Here is a 14,956-nt window from a genome sequence, read left to right on the forward strand (position 1 = left end):
TGTAACTGCTCATATACCAGGCCCGTGGCCGAAAATCGGCGCGCCGACCAAATCACACGGAGCGTGGAGCGGCAGTCGACAGTCCAGGCGCGGCGCTCCACGCGCCGTGTAATGGCACCTTAACACTAAAATGCAATCGATTTTGAAAATATGAGCATTCAAAAAACTCTTGCATGTTTTTGCACCCTGGCTCTTGAACTATTAGAAACTAGAAAAACTTCATGGAATTTGGTATAAATAAGTTTTATCATATGCCAGCACAACAAATTAAATTATTAAAATAACTTTTTTTCTATGGCTACTTATACATGTAAGACCTGGACCCTGAAAACTGCAAACAGAAGAAAAATAGATTCTTCCGAGATGTGGGCCTACAGAAGAATGCTGCGAATTTCTACTACTACTACTACTACTTACTGCTTACTGCAATACGTTTTCTTTCATGAGCTTTTTTGTGACTGAAAAACCCTATACGTGATGTTATCTCTCGTCACGTAAAATGATGGATTTTTAACCTTATTTATAAAATAAGAATAGATTATTATATTTTTAGAATACTCATAAGTTTGAGACATATATTTCGAAAATTACAGCTCCCAGCGAAAAACTAGTTAGTCACCGGATGCTACGTGACAGAACTCTGCGGAACGCAGTTCACCTTTTCGATAAGTTACAATATATCCAAGATACGAAGGAGGTCAAAAAATGCATAATTTTCAAATTAGCTCTTTCAGAAACCCAGGGGATTAGGGCAGATCTGTGTGTAGCATCTTTAGTTTCATAAAAAGGTACCTAGCACAGATAATGTGAAAGCCGAATCTTTGTATATATACCGGGTGCGTCTTAAAAGTGGCTCACCCCTATAACTTTTTTTAATTTTTCAGTTAAAAAAACAAGATTTGGTATGTTAGTACATGACATAAATTAGGATTGATTGACGTATTCAATGGGTTTCAGTCACTTCCTGTTTCAGCGGAAATGACTACAACTTTTGGTTTTAAATGGTACCCTCAGTATTTTATTACTTTATTTGATAGAAAATAACACTCTGAATAGAATGTCAAATCATGTGTCAACTTTTGACATTTTTACATATGGTTTATTTGAAATAATAACTTGCGGTTCGTAATGAAAATTTGACTCGAAATACCAAATGTGTGGTATCAGATTTATTCGTAAATTAAACGCCACCCTCGTTCCTTTTGAAAAAAAATGAGATATGATTAAAAATAATACGATTTGAGCATTTTCTAACTGGCCAGGACAAGACTGTCAAATGTCAAAATTATTGACATAACTTACTTTTTTTAAATGGGACACACTACACAGGGTGTCACATAAAAAAGTGCAAGTATTTTAAGGGGTGGTAGTTCTTGATAAAAGAAACATATTTTCTCTTTATCGTTTTTCAAATAAATCCAAAATAACGGAGTTATTTTACTTTGAAAATGTTCAAAAAAAATGATTTTTTGCTAAAATTTTGAAAACCACTGGATCTATTCTGGATTTTCTTTCTTGTAAATTTAATCTATTACCTATGTTGCCATATTATCGCGAAATTATGTTTTTCAACTAAAAACTAAAAAAAAATCAAAGAATCTCGAATTTTCAATTTTTTTTTTCGCGAAAAAAATCCCATAAGCATATTTCTGGGGTTGAACTATACTACCAGTTAAAATACTTGCACTTATTTCTGGGACACCCTGTATATCATGAAATATTTAAGAAAACTTTTTTTTCTGATTACGAAAATATACCACATTTGCCCTTTCTTTTCAGTAGTTTAGCGCAAATTCGTATAAATATGATTAAAATGTAAAAATTATACAATTCTTGGAAACAAAATAATAAACGCGGGTATCTTAATGATGGAAAATTATAATTTTAATCATATTTATACGAATTTGCGCTAAACTAATGAAAAGAAAGAGCAAGTGTGGCATATTTTCGTTATCAGGAAAAAAAGGCTTTTTAAATATTTAATGATATATAGGGTGTACCATTTAAAGAAAAGTAAGTTTTGTCAATAATTTTGACATTGGACAGTTTATACAATTTTTGACTCAACGGCAAAAAACTTAACGAAAAACACTACAATTTCCTTTTTTACTCAACCTTTTAACTCAAAAAATAAATATTTCACAGCCCTTTAAAAGTGGGACAATATATAAGAATAGATTATTATATTTTTAGAATACTCATAAGTTTGAGACATATTTCGAAAATTACAGCTCCCAGCGAAAAACTAGTTAGCCACCGGATGCTACGTGACAAAACTCTGCGGAACGCAGTTTTCACCTTTTCGTAACTTATCGAAAAGATATCCAAGATACGAAGCAGGTCAAAAAATGCATTATTTTCAAATTAGCTCTTTCAGAAACCCAGGGGGTTAGGGCAGATCTGTGTGTAGCATCTTTAGTTTCATAAAAAGGTACCTAGCACAGATGATGTGAAAGCCGAATCTTTGTATATATACCGGGTACGTCTTAAAAGTGGCTCACCCCTATAACTTTTTTTATTTTTTCAGTTAAAAAAACAAGATTTGGTATGTTAGTACATGACATAAATTAGGATTGATTGACGTATTCAATTGGTTTCAGTCACTTCCTGTTTCAGCGGAAATGACTACAAGTTTTGATTTTAAATGGCACCCTCGGTATTTTTTTACTTTATTTGATAGAAAATAACACTCTGAATAGAATGTCAAATCATATGTCAACTTTTGTCATTTTCGCATATGGTTTATTTGAAATAATAACTTGCGGTTCGTAATGAAAATTTGACTCGAAATACCAAATGTGTGGTATCAGATTTATTCGTAACTTAAACACCACCCTCGTTCCTTTTCAAAAAAAAAGGAGATATGATTAAAAATAATACGATTTGAGCATTTTCTAACTGGCCAGGACAAGACACTAAAACATTAGACAAACAAATCTATTTTTCCAAGGCTCCTTGATTAAGAATTAGTGTTTTTAACATAGCCATAGCACTCTAGATTGATTTTTAAATACGATTTTTTATTAAGCGAGAATGTCAAAACTTGACATATGATATGGCATTCTATTCAAAATGTCATTTTCTATCGAATAAATAATAATAATATCGAGGGTGCCATTTAAAAATAAAAAGTTGTAGTCATTTCCGGTGAAACAGGAAGTGACCAAAAACAATTGAATACGTCAATCAATCCTAATTTTTGTCATATACTAACACGCAAAATCTCGTTTTTTATCCGAAAAAATAAAAAAGTTATAGGGGGTGAGCCACTTTTGAGGCGCACCCGGTATATATTTATAGGACATGATGTACAAGAATTTTGTTGTTACCAATTTCTAAGAAGGATTATTATATTCCTATTTTTATCATCTATAATTAATATAAAACGTGTAACAAATTATCGGCAAATAGGCAAATTAAAATATAAACATACAAAATAGGAAATGTTTTTTTGCTACAAATACAAAAACAGTATAATTATGTATGAAATAAATTGTTACGGAACTAACTTTATTTATGCATTTTTCAGACAATATTGCTTGATATTATTTTCTTAAAGTTGTAGATTTGCGGTCCTTATGTTATACACCCAGATGCAAAAAAAACCCAACGGAGAAAATTTTGGTCAAATTCAAAGTTATATTTTTGTTATTTTTAGCCCTATCTGCATGAATATTAGTATATAATTATATCAACTTTAATTCGTAAACTCAGCTTTTTATAAACTTTAGTATTTGGCATATTATACAGGGTTAATCGAGGGGTTGTTTTTTTACCTTAACTTTAAATTGTGCCATAATTTCGTCTGTAAATTTTCCTAAAATATAATTTTACGGCCAGATCCATAACTCATGAGCATTTTGTTTTTTTTGATTCATGTCATACATGCTTTGATTAATTTTTAAAATCGAAACGAACTGATAACAATCAATTTGCAATTTTTTTAATTATTATTATTTTTGATGTAATTCTTTAGTATTACGAGATAGTTTTGGTGACTATTGTCGTAACGTCATATTACACTGCATTAGAGAAGTACTCTATACTAAATTTAAAAAAAAAGTTAAAGACTAACGATACAGTCCGGGTTTTAATAAACATTAATAACGATAACAGAATTAACGATATTGAAGAAAACATCTGTAATACTTTTTTTTGTTTCTACTTTATATTGTTGTATTGCGGCCCTTGGCTACTATGACTGCCTGTATACGTCCGTTTATACTGTCATTGAGACTGCATATATCATATTGCGTTGTTTTTCCATTCTTCTTTAAGGACCAAGCGAAGTTCATTTAATGCTTCGTGACCTCTAACCCTCCTGCCAAGCATTTGCTAAACGTCGAACATGATGGGCAGTTCATATATTAGTATATAGTTTAGTAGTGGGAACTATCGAATGAATACTATCGAAACATTCGATAGTTGCAATTCATTCGAATAATTCGATAGTTAGTAAGAAAACATTCGTTGAAAACTATTCGAATAAAAATTATCGAATAGATCCGTCATCTGGCTTGAAATATTGTATTCTAGTAATTCGGCAGCAAAAACCATTCATTTATAAAATTCATTCATTTATGAAATTCATTTATTCGTCAGGATCGATTATAATAAAATATTAACTGAATTTTAGTTGTCGCCCGGCGACGTAGGTTTCTTTCCGAGAAACCCGACAGCGGTCGGTGGCAATCTTTGGTGGCAATGCTATGAAAGAAGCCGGCATCTTTGATTTTTTGCGGAGTCAGATATAGATAAGGACACATTATTTTTTTTATTGAGGTGCTAGTATTTACACAGAAAATACATTATGAAGGGCGCTGTTGCCATACTTTGGTATTAGTTGATATTAGCAAAGAATATTATTGTTTGGCTTTAGTTAGTTAGGGATAGTATGTCTATCATAGATGTCTATATATTCTGCATTTTTTTTATTAATATTCTGTTGTTACACTGCAATAATACTTGTTATTTTGGATGTAAGAAAATTATTTTTAATGTTTTTAAGCAAAGACTGGTTTAATAAATAATAATAACAGTAATAATTTGTTTGGTTTGGTTTGGTTTGGTTTGGTTTGGTTTGGTTGTTGATATTACCTATTAACAACAAAATTTAAAATGATTTAATATAAATATTTTTTTAAGTAGTAGCAAAATATAAACAACAAATTAGATGTCAAAATTATTTATATTAGATCCTATTTAAAAATAATCAAGTCTCTAAATTTTTTGGCAACGTTGGTTTATTAAATAATAATAATTACAGAACTAATTTGATATATATAAAAACAAATATTAAAATCATGAAATATAAACAATTATTAACTTTCTAAGCATGCAGTGTAATGGAACGAAAATATAAATAAAAAATTAGAAATCAAAATTATTTATATTAGGTGCTTTATATTACTATTTAAAAATTATATTTACTTTTACTGCAAAAAACTACATGTAAGAGAATTAGCATAAACAAAATACAAGCATTGTTAACTTTTTTTTTTAAATTGGCACGTGTAAAACTTTCATTTTAATTTTCTCACCCCATAGTTTGAGTTCGATAACCACACATTTACTTAACCACATTACTTAAATATGATTATTAAGTTCAACTAATTCATATTATTAAAACATCTAAAATACAAATATGTATTTTTAAAATTAATTGTAAGTTCATCTCATCTCTCTTAAAAATTGCTATTTCTCAAAATTTCCCACTAAAAAATAGACCATATACCATATAAAATTAAATAATTGAAAGATCGGACTACGGAAAACCACACAAATTTTCGGAAAAATTTTGACCACCTGCACATGCAAACAATCGTCAATAAATAAAATTAAAAAATAACTACTATTTTAGTATTTTAACCATTTTAATAAACGCAAAAATAGCACAGTATTTATACGGCGAAGTTATAAAAATTTGGAAGAACTAATAATGCACTGACGCATACAAAAATCAAACGAATACTAAATTTCATTTATCAAAAGAATTCGATAGTCGTGGCGCAACGATAACCATTTGGTCGCACGGCGAGGTTGTCACATATGCTTTAGTATACAAATGAATGAATGATTTTATTCGAATAAAACCATTCGATAGTTGAAATCATTCATTCATTAACCATTCGATAGTCTAATTCATTCGATAGTTCCCATCGCTAATATAGTTCACAATAATCACCAAAACCGCCTTGTCACATTGAAAAATAACTTCAAAAAAGAAATGATAATTGAAAAAAATGTGCAAAATGTTGGTGGCAAGCTTATTTTGCTTTTACAAATTAACCAAGACATGTATTGACATGATCCAAAAAATAAAATGCTCAGGAGACATGGTTCTGAGCGTAAAATTATATTTTAGAAAAATTTACACATGAAATTATTGCACAGGGTGTTTTAAATTTAGGGTAAAAAAACAACCCCTCGATTAACCCTGTATAATATGCCAAATACTAAAATTTATAAAAAAAACTGAGTTGACGAATACAGGGTGATATAATTATACAGGGATGTTCACCACATACGACACGGAGTATTGTAGCTAAACGACTAGATTTATACAAATTGTAAGTTTTGGGTCCGTTGAAGGACTATTAGAGCTACAATTTAAAAATATTTTTACAAGATACAGAGTGTCCCAAATAAATAAAAAATATCAAAGTTGTATTTTTTTAAATGGAGCACCCTGTATATTATTACATTTTTAGTTTCTACGATTAAAATAAAGGTAAATTTGATAAAGGTTTATTACACTTAAACTTTACAGTTTTTGAAATATTTTCAATTTTGTGAAATTGCAGTCAAAATTTTAAGGCTTCATTTCTCCAAGGATATCAAAGTTTTTAATACAAAATATTTACTGAAGTTTATTTATTGATCAGATATTGTGCTGCAATAATTAAAATTATACTACCTTATACAGAGTGTCTAAAATTTTATTTTAAATAATTACTAGCTTTAAACGGCAATAACTTGTTTAATTTAAATGGAACACCCTGTATATTTTATAAGAATAAGATGCACAATTTAATTGTCTATCAAATTGTATTATACCATTTTTTACCTATAACTTCAAGTTTCCGTAGAAAATGCATTTTCTTGTAATTTTAAATTCATTGAACAATATACCCATGTAATACTGACATTTTAGATTATTTTTAAAGATGTACCAAATTTTTAAAGAGTACAAATACTAATATTGTCGATGTAATTTGTTTATTTTATTAAAAAATAAAAAAAACTGTTTAAATTGTTTAAATATTTGTTAAAGAGGACCAATTAATATGATTCCAGTACTCAAATTACATTAATTGACTGTTTGCGTTGATTAATAATAATTGCTCCAAAAACTAAAAAACTGAATTTTTTATGTGTATTAGACAGTGTGGTAAAAAGTAACACCTTAAAAATTATATTTCATTTTTTGACAAATGCTTATTTGTAACAACAGAGACATTCATTTTTATAACTTATTATTATATTGATTTCTGATTCAAATCCACATTTATTTAGAATCATTTATTCACGAACATAATTAAGTATGTAATTAATTAGTATTTGGGCGGAAATAATGGTGGTATATTTAATTAATGGTATACACTTTTATGAAGATTTAAATAGTTTTCTTTTTGCATACAAGGCTTTAGGGCTAGTAATATTATCATTTTGTTAAAAACGTACATTTTGTACATTTGTTGCTTTAAAAACAATCTAAAATATCAATATTCCATGGGTATATTGATAAATGAGGTCTAAATTATAAGAAAATGCATTTTCTAGGAAAACTTGAAGGGATAGGTAAAAAGTGGTATAATACAATTTGATAGACAATTAAATTATGCATCTGATTCTCCTAAAATATACAGGGTGTTCCATTTAAATTAAACAAGTTATTGCCGTTTAAAGCTAGTAATTATTTAAAATAAAATTTTAGACACTCTGTATAAGGTAGTATAATTTTTATTATTGGAACACAATAACTGATCAATAAATAAACTTCAGTAAATATTTAGTATTAAAAACTTTGATACCCTTGGAGAAATGAAGCCTTAAAATTTTTACTGCAATTTCACAAAATTGAAAATATTTCAAAAACGGTAACGTTTAAGTGTGATAAATCTTAATAAAATTTACCTTTATTTCAATCGTAGAATCTAAAAATAGAATAATATACAGGGTGTTCCATTTAAAAAAATACAACTATAGCATTTTTTACTTATTTGGGACACTCTGTATCTTTTAAAATTATTTCTAAATTGTAGCTCTAATAGTCCTTCAATGAACCCAAAACTTAAAATTTGTAAAAATCTAATCGTTTAACTGCAATATTCCGTGTCGTATGTGGTGAACAACCCTGTATACAGCTTGCTAAAAAATTCATGAAAATAGGGATAAAAATTAAAAATAACAAAAATATGACACTTAAAATTTGACCCAAAATTTTCTCCCTCGCGTTTTTTTGCAAAAAATTGCCGACGTTTCTACGTGTATTTTCATCTTTATCAAGGCTATTTTTTACCTTGTTAGTCGGCAATTTTATAAATAAAAGGTTGTTTATTTCTTGCTGTCCTAAACCTGCGAACATCATTTTATTATTTTCTTACTTGAGGCATATATCCTACTCTTGGTCCTGGTACTCCACTCCCTTTTTCTCCTGGTGTTCCTCCCAGCACCCATACCTCTCCAGATTGTATACTCTTTCTGCCTACTATACAACTTAATAAAGTAGTTTTCCCGCAACCACTCGCACCTAGCAATCCATATCTAAAAAAATATATGTTACATTATCCTTAGGGCATTCAATCCCGGGATCCCGGGATTGAATGCACTAAGAATAACATTCCCCGACGCTTTTTCGATCTCAAAATTCCGGGATTGTAATTTATTTAAACCCGAGATTTTCGGTGTTCATCTTTACTGAGAAAGAAAATGTTTTCTTTAAAGAAAAATTTAAAGAAGCTCTAGAAAATATTCCAAACCCCAAAAACCAGTAATAAGTTATGAAAATATTGCAACCTGGAGAATGCTGCACTACATCAGAACAGGGGTTGCCCCAGTAAAATCAATTCTGATCAAATGAGATTTGCTGGACAGAAATAACGACAAATGAGACTGCGGCGCCTTTCAAGATATGGAACATCTTATTCAATGTCCTGCCCACCCCCACATATGTCCAGTGCTTTCATTTTAATTTGTCCCACTTTTAAAAGGCTGTAAAATATTGATTTTTTGAGTTAAAAGGTGGAGTGAAAAATTAAATTATAGTGTTTTTCCTTAAGTTTTATGTCGTTGAGTTAAAAAATGTATAAACTGTCAAATGTCAAAATTATTGACATAACTTATTTTTTTTAAATGGTGCACACTACACAGGGTGTCCCAGAAAAAAGTGCAAGTATTTTAAGGGGTGGTAGTTCTTGATAAAAGAAACATATTTTCTCTTTATCGGTTTTCAAATAAGTCTAAAATAACAGCAATGTTCCGACAAATCCGTGGAAAGCATTGTATGGAAAGTCATGGAGGCCAGGCAGGACACGTAAGAAGTCACTGTAAAGAAAAAAACGTGGACCTGGTTTCACCAAGTGTCGAATCAAAGGGACACATATGGAGCAGTACCCAATAGGTTCCAACGAAAACTGCTCAAGTCGCATCACTACAACACAAGTTCAACAGCATTTTTGTGGATGGTTTCGTGGATGGAGAGTTACGGACCATGTTGTTGGATACGGGTGCGACCAAAACGATCATCAGGCCGGATATCCTTAAAACATCAAGAAGGATTAAAACAACACAATGGCGACTACGTACAGCTACAGGAAGCTCCGCTCTCATCCATGGAGAAGTAAACCTTAATTTTGTTATCGGAAGCACCTGTTTTAATCATCGAGTGTTAGTAGCAGACATCGAAGATGAACTTATTCTCGGAATGGACATCATGACCACTAGAGGTTTTGAACTAAACCTCAAACAAGGAATTTTGAAAATAAATGAAGACCACTTGTTCTTCATCGAAAATGTGAGAAGACGCTTCGCGTGGTAGTAGCAGAAGATGTTTCGGTCCCTGAGCGCTGTGAGATATTTTTGAATGGTTGCCTGGAAGGTAAAATGAATAATGGGAGTATTATTCTGTTGGAGCCAAGGAACCATGACAGCGAAATAGGACGAGGGGTCGCTGTTGGAAAAGCCCTGCTACGAGCGAAGAAGTCTGTACCGGTAAGAGTAATGAACACAAATTATTATTCTGTATCCTTGAAGAAGGGAACCCTGTTAGGGTACTGTTGTTCGGTCTCCTTAGTCATTCGAAGCGTGGAAGCCTCCAAAGTTTCGACTTCAAAAATTCCGGACAAAATGGTGAAGGAGTTAGTAAACGTTAAGGGATTATCTCCCGAAGATAGTAGAAAATTGAGAAACCTGATAATCAAGTATCAAGATGTGTTTGATAAAGGAGAAGCAGGACCTAGAGGTCGTACCAACTTAGTACAACATAAAATTGACACCGGAGATGCACGACCAATCAAACAAAATCCGAGAAGACTTCCACTCGCCAAACGTGAAGAAGCTGACAAAATCCTTCGAGAAATGAAAGAAGAGGGTGTCATCGAACCATACCTTTGAGAGACTAATGGAGTCTGTGTTAAAGGGACTATCCTGGACTACCTGTTTAGTGTACCTGGATGACATCATAGTGGTTGGGAAATCCTTTGACGATCATCTGAAGAATTTGGAAGAAGTTTTCAAGCAACTAGGGAGCTCTGGTTTGAAACTTAGCCCCGAGAATCATATGTGTCAAGAAAAGGTACTCTACTTGGGCCATGTAGTCTCCTCCCAAGGAGTTGCGGTAGATCCACAGAAGTCCAAGACAGTGGAAGAGTGGCCCATACCTAAAGATAAACATGAACTACGAAGCTTTTTGGGACTATGCACATACTATCGCCGCTATGTACAGGGTTTCGCCACCATCGCAAAACCATTGACCAGACTTACCGAAGGCGAGAGGCGTTTCTCTTGGGACTCAGATTCTGACGAGGCATTCCGAAAATTGAAGAAGGCACTGACTAGTGCGCCCATACTTAGCTACCCTCTAGGCAACGGAAACTTAATATTGGATACCGACGCTAGCAATGTTGCGTTAGGCGCTGTTCTGTCTCAGATCCAGGATGGTCAAGAAAAAGTCATTGGTTATTTTAGTAAGACCTTGTCAAAACCGGAAAGGAACTACTCTGTAACCAGACGAGAATTACTAGCAGTAGTTAAAGAAGTGGAACACTTCTACAAGTATCTCTATGGAAGAAAGTTCTTGTTAAGAACAGACCATGCTGCTTTGAAATGGCTTTGCAGTTTAAGAATCCTGAAGGGCAGGTAGCTAGATGGATTGAAGGATTACAAGAATTTGACTTCGACACAGAACATCGAACTGGGGCAATCCATCGGAATGCCGACGCACTTTCCAGAAGACCTTGCGCTAAGGACTGTAAGCATTGTTCCCGAGCAGAAGAGAAAGAAGCGAAACTCCTAAGAACAACTGTGGTTAATGATAGTTGGCAACCCGAAGATCTTGCAAATGACCAAACCAGTGACCCAGAATTAGGTTTAGTAATTAACTGGAAAAACGCAGGCCAAAGACCAACGTGGGAAGAAGTTTGCAGATATTCGCCGAACGTAAAGTCGTACTGGGCCCAGTGGAATTCCTTGGTAATAGATAACGGACTACTTCGCCGTGTGATCGAGAGACCGGAGGGACAAGAAGAGAGAAGGCAGATCGTCATTCCAAAGAAGAGCGTCCCAGAAGTCTTGGAGGAAGTTCACAATGGAACCAGCTGTGGACATCTTGGTGTTACCAAGACACTTGGCAAGCTGCGTGAACGGTTCTACTGGGTGAATTGCAAAGAAGATGTGAGGGCCTGGTGTAAGAAATGTGACATTTGCGCAGCCATCAATGGGCCACAAAAGCGTGGTAAAGCCCCTATGCGCCAGTACAATGTTGTCAGTCCCTTCGAACGAATAGCGATCGACGTGACTGGTCCTTTCCCGGAGACGAACGATGGCAACAAATACATTGTGGTAGTAATGGATTACTTCAGCAAATGGGTCGAGGCCTACGCGTTGCCAAATCAAGAAGCGTCCACCGTTTCTGATGCCCTTCTTAAAGAATGGATCTGCAGGTTTGGTGTTATGTACAGGGTTTCGCCACCATCGCAAAACCATTGACCAGACTTACCGAAGGCGAGAGGCGTTTCTCTTGGGACTCAGATTCTGACGAGGCATTCCGAAAATTGAAGAAGGCCCTGACTAGTGCGCCAATACTTAGCTACCCTTTTGGTAACGGAAACTTTATATTGGATACCGACGCTAGCAATGTTGCGTTAGGCACGGTTCTGTCTCAGATCCAGGATGGTCAAGAAAAAGTCATTGGTTATTTTGGTAAGACCTTCTCAAAACCGGAAAGGAACTACTGTGTAACCAGACGAGAATTACTAGCAGTAGTTAAAGCAGTGGAACACTTCTACAAGTATCTCTATGGAAGAAAGTTCTTGTTAAGAACAGAACATGCTGCTTTAAAATGGCTGTTGCAGTTTAAGAATCCTGAAGGGCAGGTAGCTAGATGGATTGAACGATTACAAGAATTTGACTTCGACACAGAACATCGAGCTGGAGCAATCCATCGAAATGCCGACGCACTTTACAGAAGACCTTGCGCTAAGGACTGTAAGCATTGTTCCCGAGCAGAAGAGAAAGAAGTGAAACTCCTAAGAACAACTGTGGTTAATGATAGTTGGCAACCCGAAGATCTTGCAAATGACCAAACCAGTGACCCAGAATTAGGTTTAGTAATTAACTGGAAAACCCCAGGCCAAAGACCAACATGGGAAGAAGTTTGCAGATATTCGCCGAACGTAAAGACGTACTGGGCCCAGTGGAATTTCTTGGTAATAGATAACGGACTACTTCGCCGTGTGATCGAGAGACCGGAGGGACAAAAAGAGAGAAGGCAGATCGTCATTCCAAAGAAGAGGGTCCCAGAAGTCTTGGAGGAAGTTCACAATGGAACCAGCGGTGGACATCTTGGTGTTAGCAACACACTTGGCAAGCTGCGTGAACGGTTCTACTGGGTGAACTGCAAAGAAGATGTGAGGGCCTGGTGTAAGAAATGTACATTTGCGCAGCCATCAATGGGCCACAAAAGCGTGGTAAAGCCCCTATGCGCCAGTACAATGTTGTCAGTCCCTTCGAACGAATAGCGATCGACGTGACTGGTCCTTTCCCGGAGACGAACGATGGCAACAAATACATTGTGGTAGTAATGGATTACTTCAGCAAATGGGTCGAGGCCTACGCGTTGCCAAATCAAGAAGCGTCCACCGTTTCTGATGCCCTTCTTAAAGAATGGATCTGCAGGTTTGGTGTTCCCATGGAGCTTCATTCAGATCAGGAAAGAAACTTTGAGTCCAATCTGTTCCAAGGCGTCTGTGAAGTCCTGAACATCCGCAAGACCAGGACGACTGCTCTACATCCACAATCCGATGGGATGGTTGAACGCATGAACAGAACTATCAACCGTTATCTGGCCAAAGTAGTTTCTGACCACCAAAGAGACTGGGACAAATTTGTTCACCTGTTCCTGTTGGCCTACCGTTAATCCGTCCAAGAATCTACAGGGCAAACTCCAGCCAGGATCGTTATGGGACGGGAAGTGCGCCTACCTTGTGATCTGAAATTTGGTTGCCGACCGGGAGAAGAAGTCGCCGGAGTAGATTATGTCCACACACTACGTCAAAGAATGGACGACATCCATCAGCGAGTCCGCCTAAATATTCAAAGTGCTAGTGACCGAATGAAGGAACCGGATTTTTTTTTTCCGGAAGGAATCTGCAAACCGAATGAAGAAAGCTGAGCATGGAGAATACCAACCAGGGAAGTTGGTGTGGCTATACAACCCGCAGAGACGTCGTGGGTTATCTCCGAAGCTACAATCCTCGCGGGAAGGGCCATACGAAGTCAGGGATAGGATTAATGACGTCGTATACCGTATCAGAAAATTGCCAAAAGAAAAACCGAGGGTAGTCCATTTCAACCGTTTGAGCCCCTACCAAGGCGAAATAGAAGATCGTGCTGGGACCGTGAGAACCTGCAGCTTTCATCCCCCTGACTCGGAGATGTCCTTTGACGATTTCATGGCCCGATACAACAGCAGTGAGAAGGCTCGCTATGGTGTAACCAAAGAAGATCAACGAGACCTCTTTTCCATGCCTCCTGATTATTCGCTCGCTCATTGTGTGGCCCGAGATTTGCGGATGTCCAGAGGAATCGCTGCAACGTTCAATGAGAAGTTTGGGCGTGTCGGAGAACTACGCCGACAGGATCCAGAGTTTGGAAGCATCTTGAGGCTAACCGACAATGAACATGGTCAAGCAAGGCACATTTTCTACCTGATTGAACTGAGAGAAGCCCTGCTAAACAACAACATTGCACCATTAGCCATTCCGAAGCTGGCGTGTGGACTCGATGGTTTGAGTTGGCGTACAATCCGGAACACGATTGAAGTCTTGTTCAGATTTACGGGAATCGAGATCCTTGTTTGCTGCTACAGCCCAAAGCTGAGATCGGGAGAGAAAACTGTAGACTGCTATTTCTACCAGACTTCTCAATGTACCAGGGGCCAGCTTTGCAAATACCTTCATTCACCGAGATCAACGAGACCTCTTTTCCGTGCCTCCTGATTATTCGCTCGCTCATTGTGTGGCCCGAGATTTGCGGATGTCCAGAGGAATCACTGCGACGTTCAATGAGAAGTTTGGGCGTGTCGGAGAACTACGCCGACAGGATCCAGAGGTTGGAAGCGTCTTGAGGCTAACCGACAATAAACATGGTCAAGCAAGGCACATTTTCTACCTAGTCACCAAGGAATGGTCTCCAAATAAGCCGACTTATCTCAATCTATGGAAGACCCTGATTGAAC

The 14,956-nt window shown here is 35.5% G+C and overlaps 1 protein-coding gene across 1 annotated transcript in view; it reads right to left on the reverse strand.

Annotated features, from left to right (window-relative positions):
• LOC115881291 (ABC transporter G family member 23-like) overlaps positions 1–14,956 on the reverse strand; it is a 96,287-nt gene that overhangs the window by 52,021 nt on the left and 29,310 nt on the right. The window contains exon 3 of the mRNA XM_030898716.1: positions 8,607–8,766. Coding sequence (XP_030754576.1) covers positions 8,607–8,766 — 160 coding nt within the window. The remainder of the gene's footprint in view (positions 1–8,606; positions 8,767–14,956) is intronic.

Source organism: Sitophilus oryzae, unplaced genomic scaffold (assembly GCF_002938485.1).
Source record: "Sitophilus oryzae breed Bouriz unplaced genomic scaffold, Soryzae_2.0 scaffold_1712_pilon_pilon, whole genome shotgun sequence".
NCBI classification, from domain to species: Eukaryota; Metazoa; Arthropoda; class Insecta; order Coleoptera; family Curculionidae; genus Sitophilus; species Sitophilus oryzae.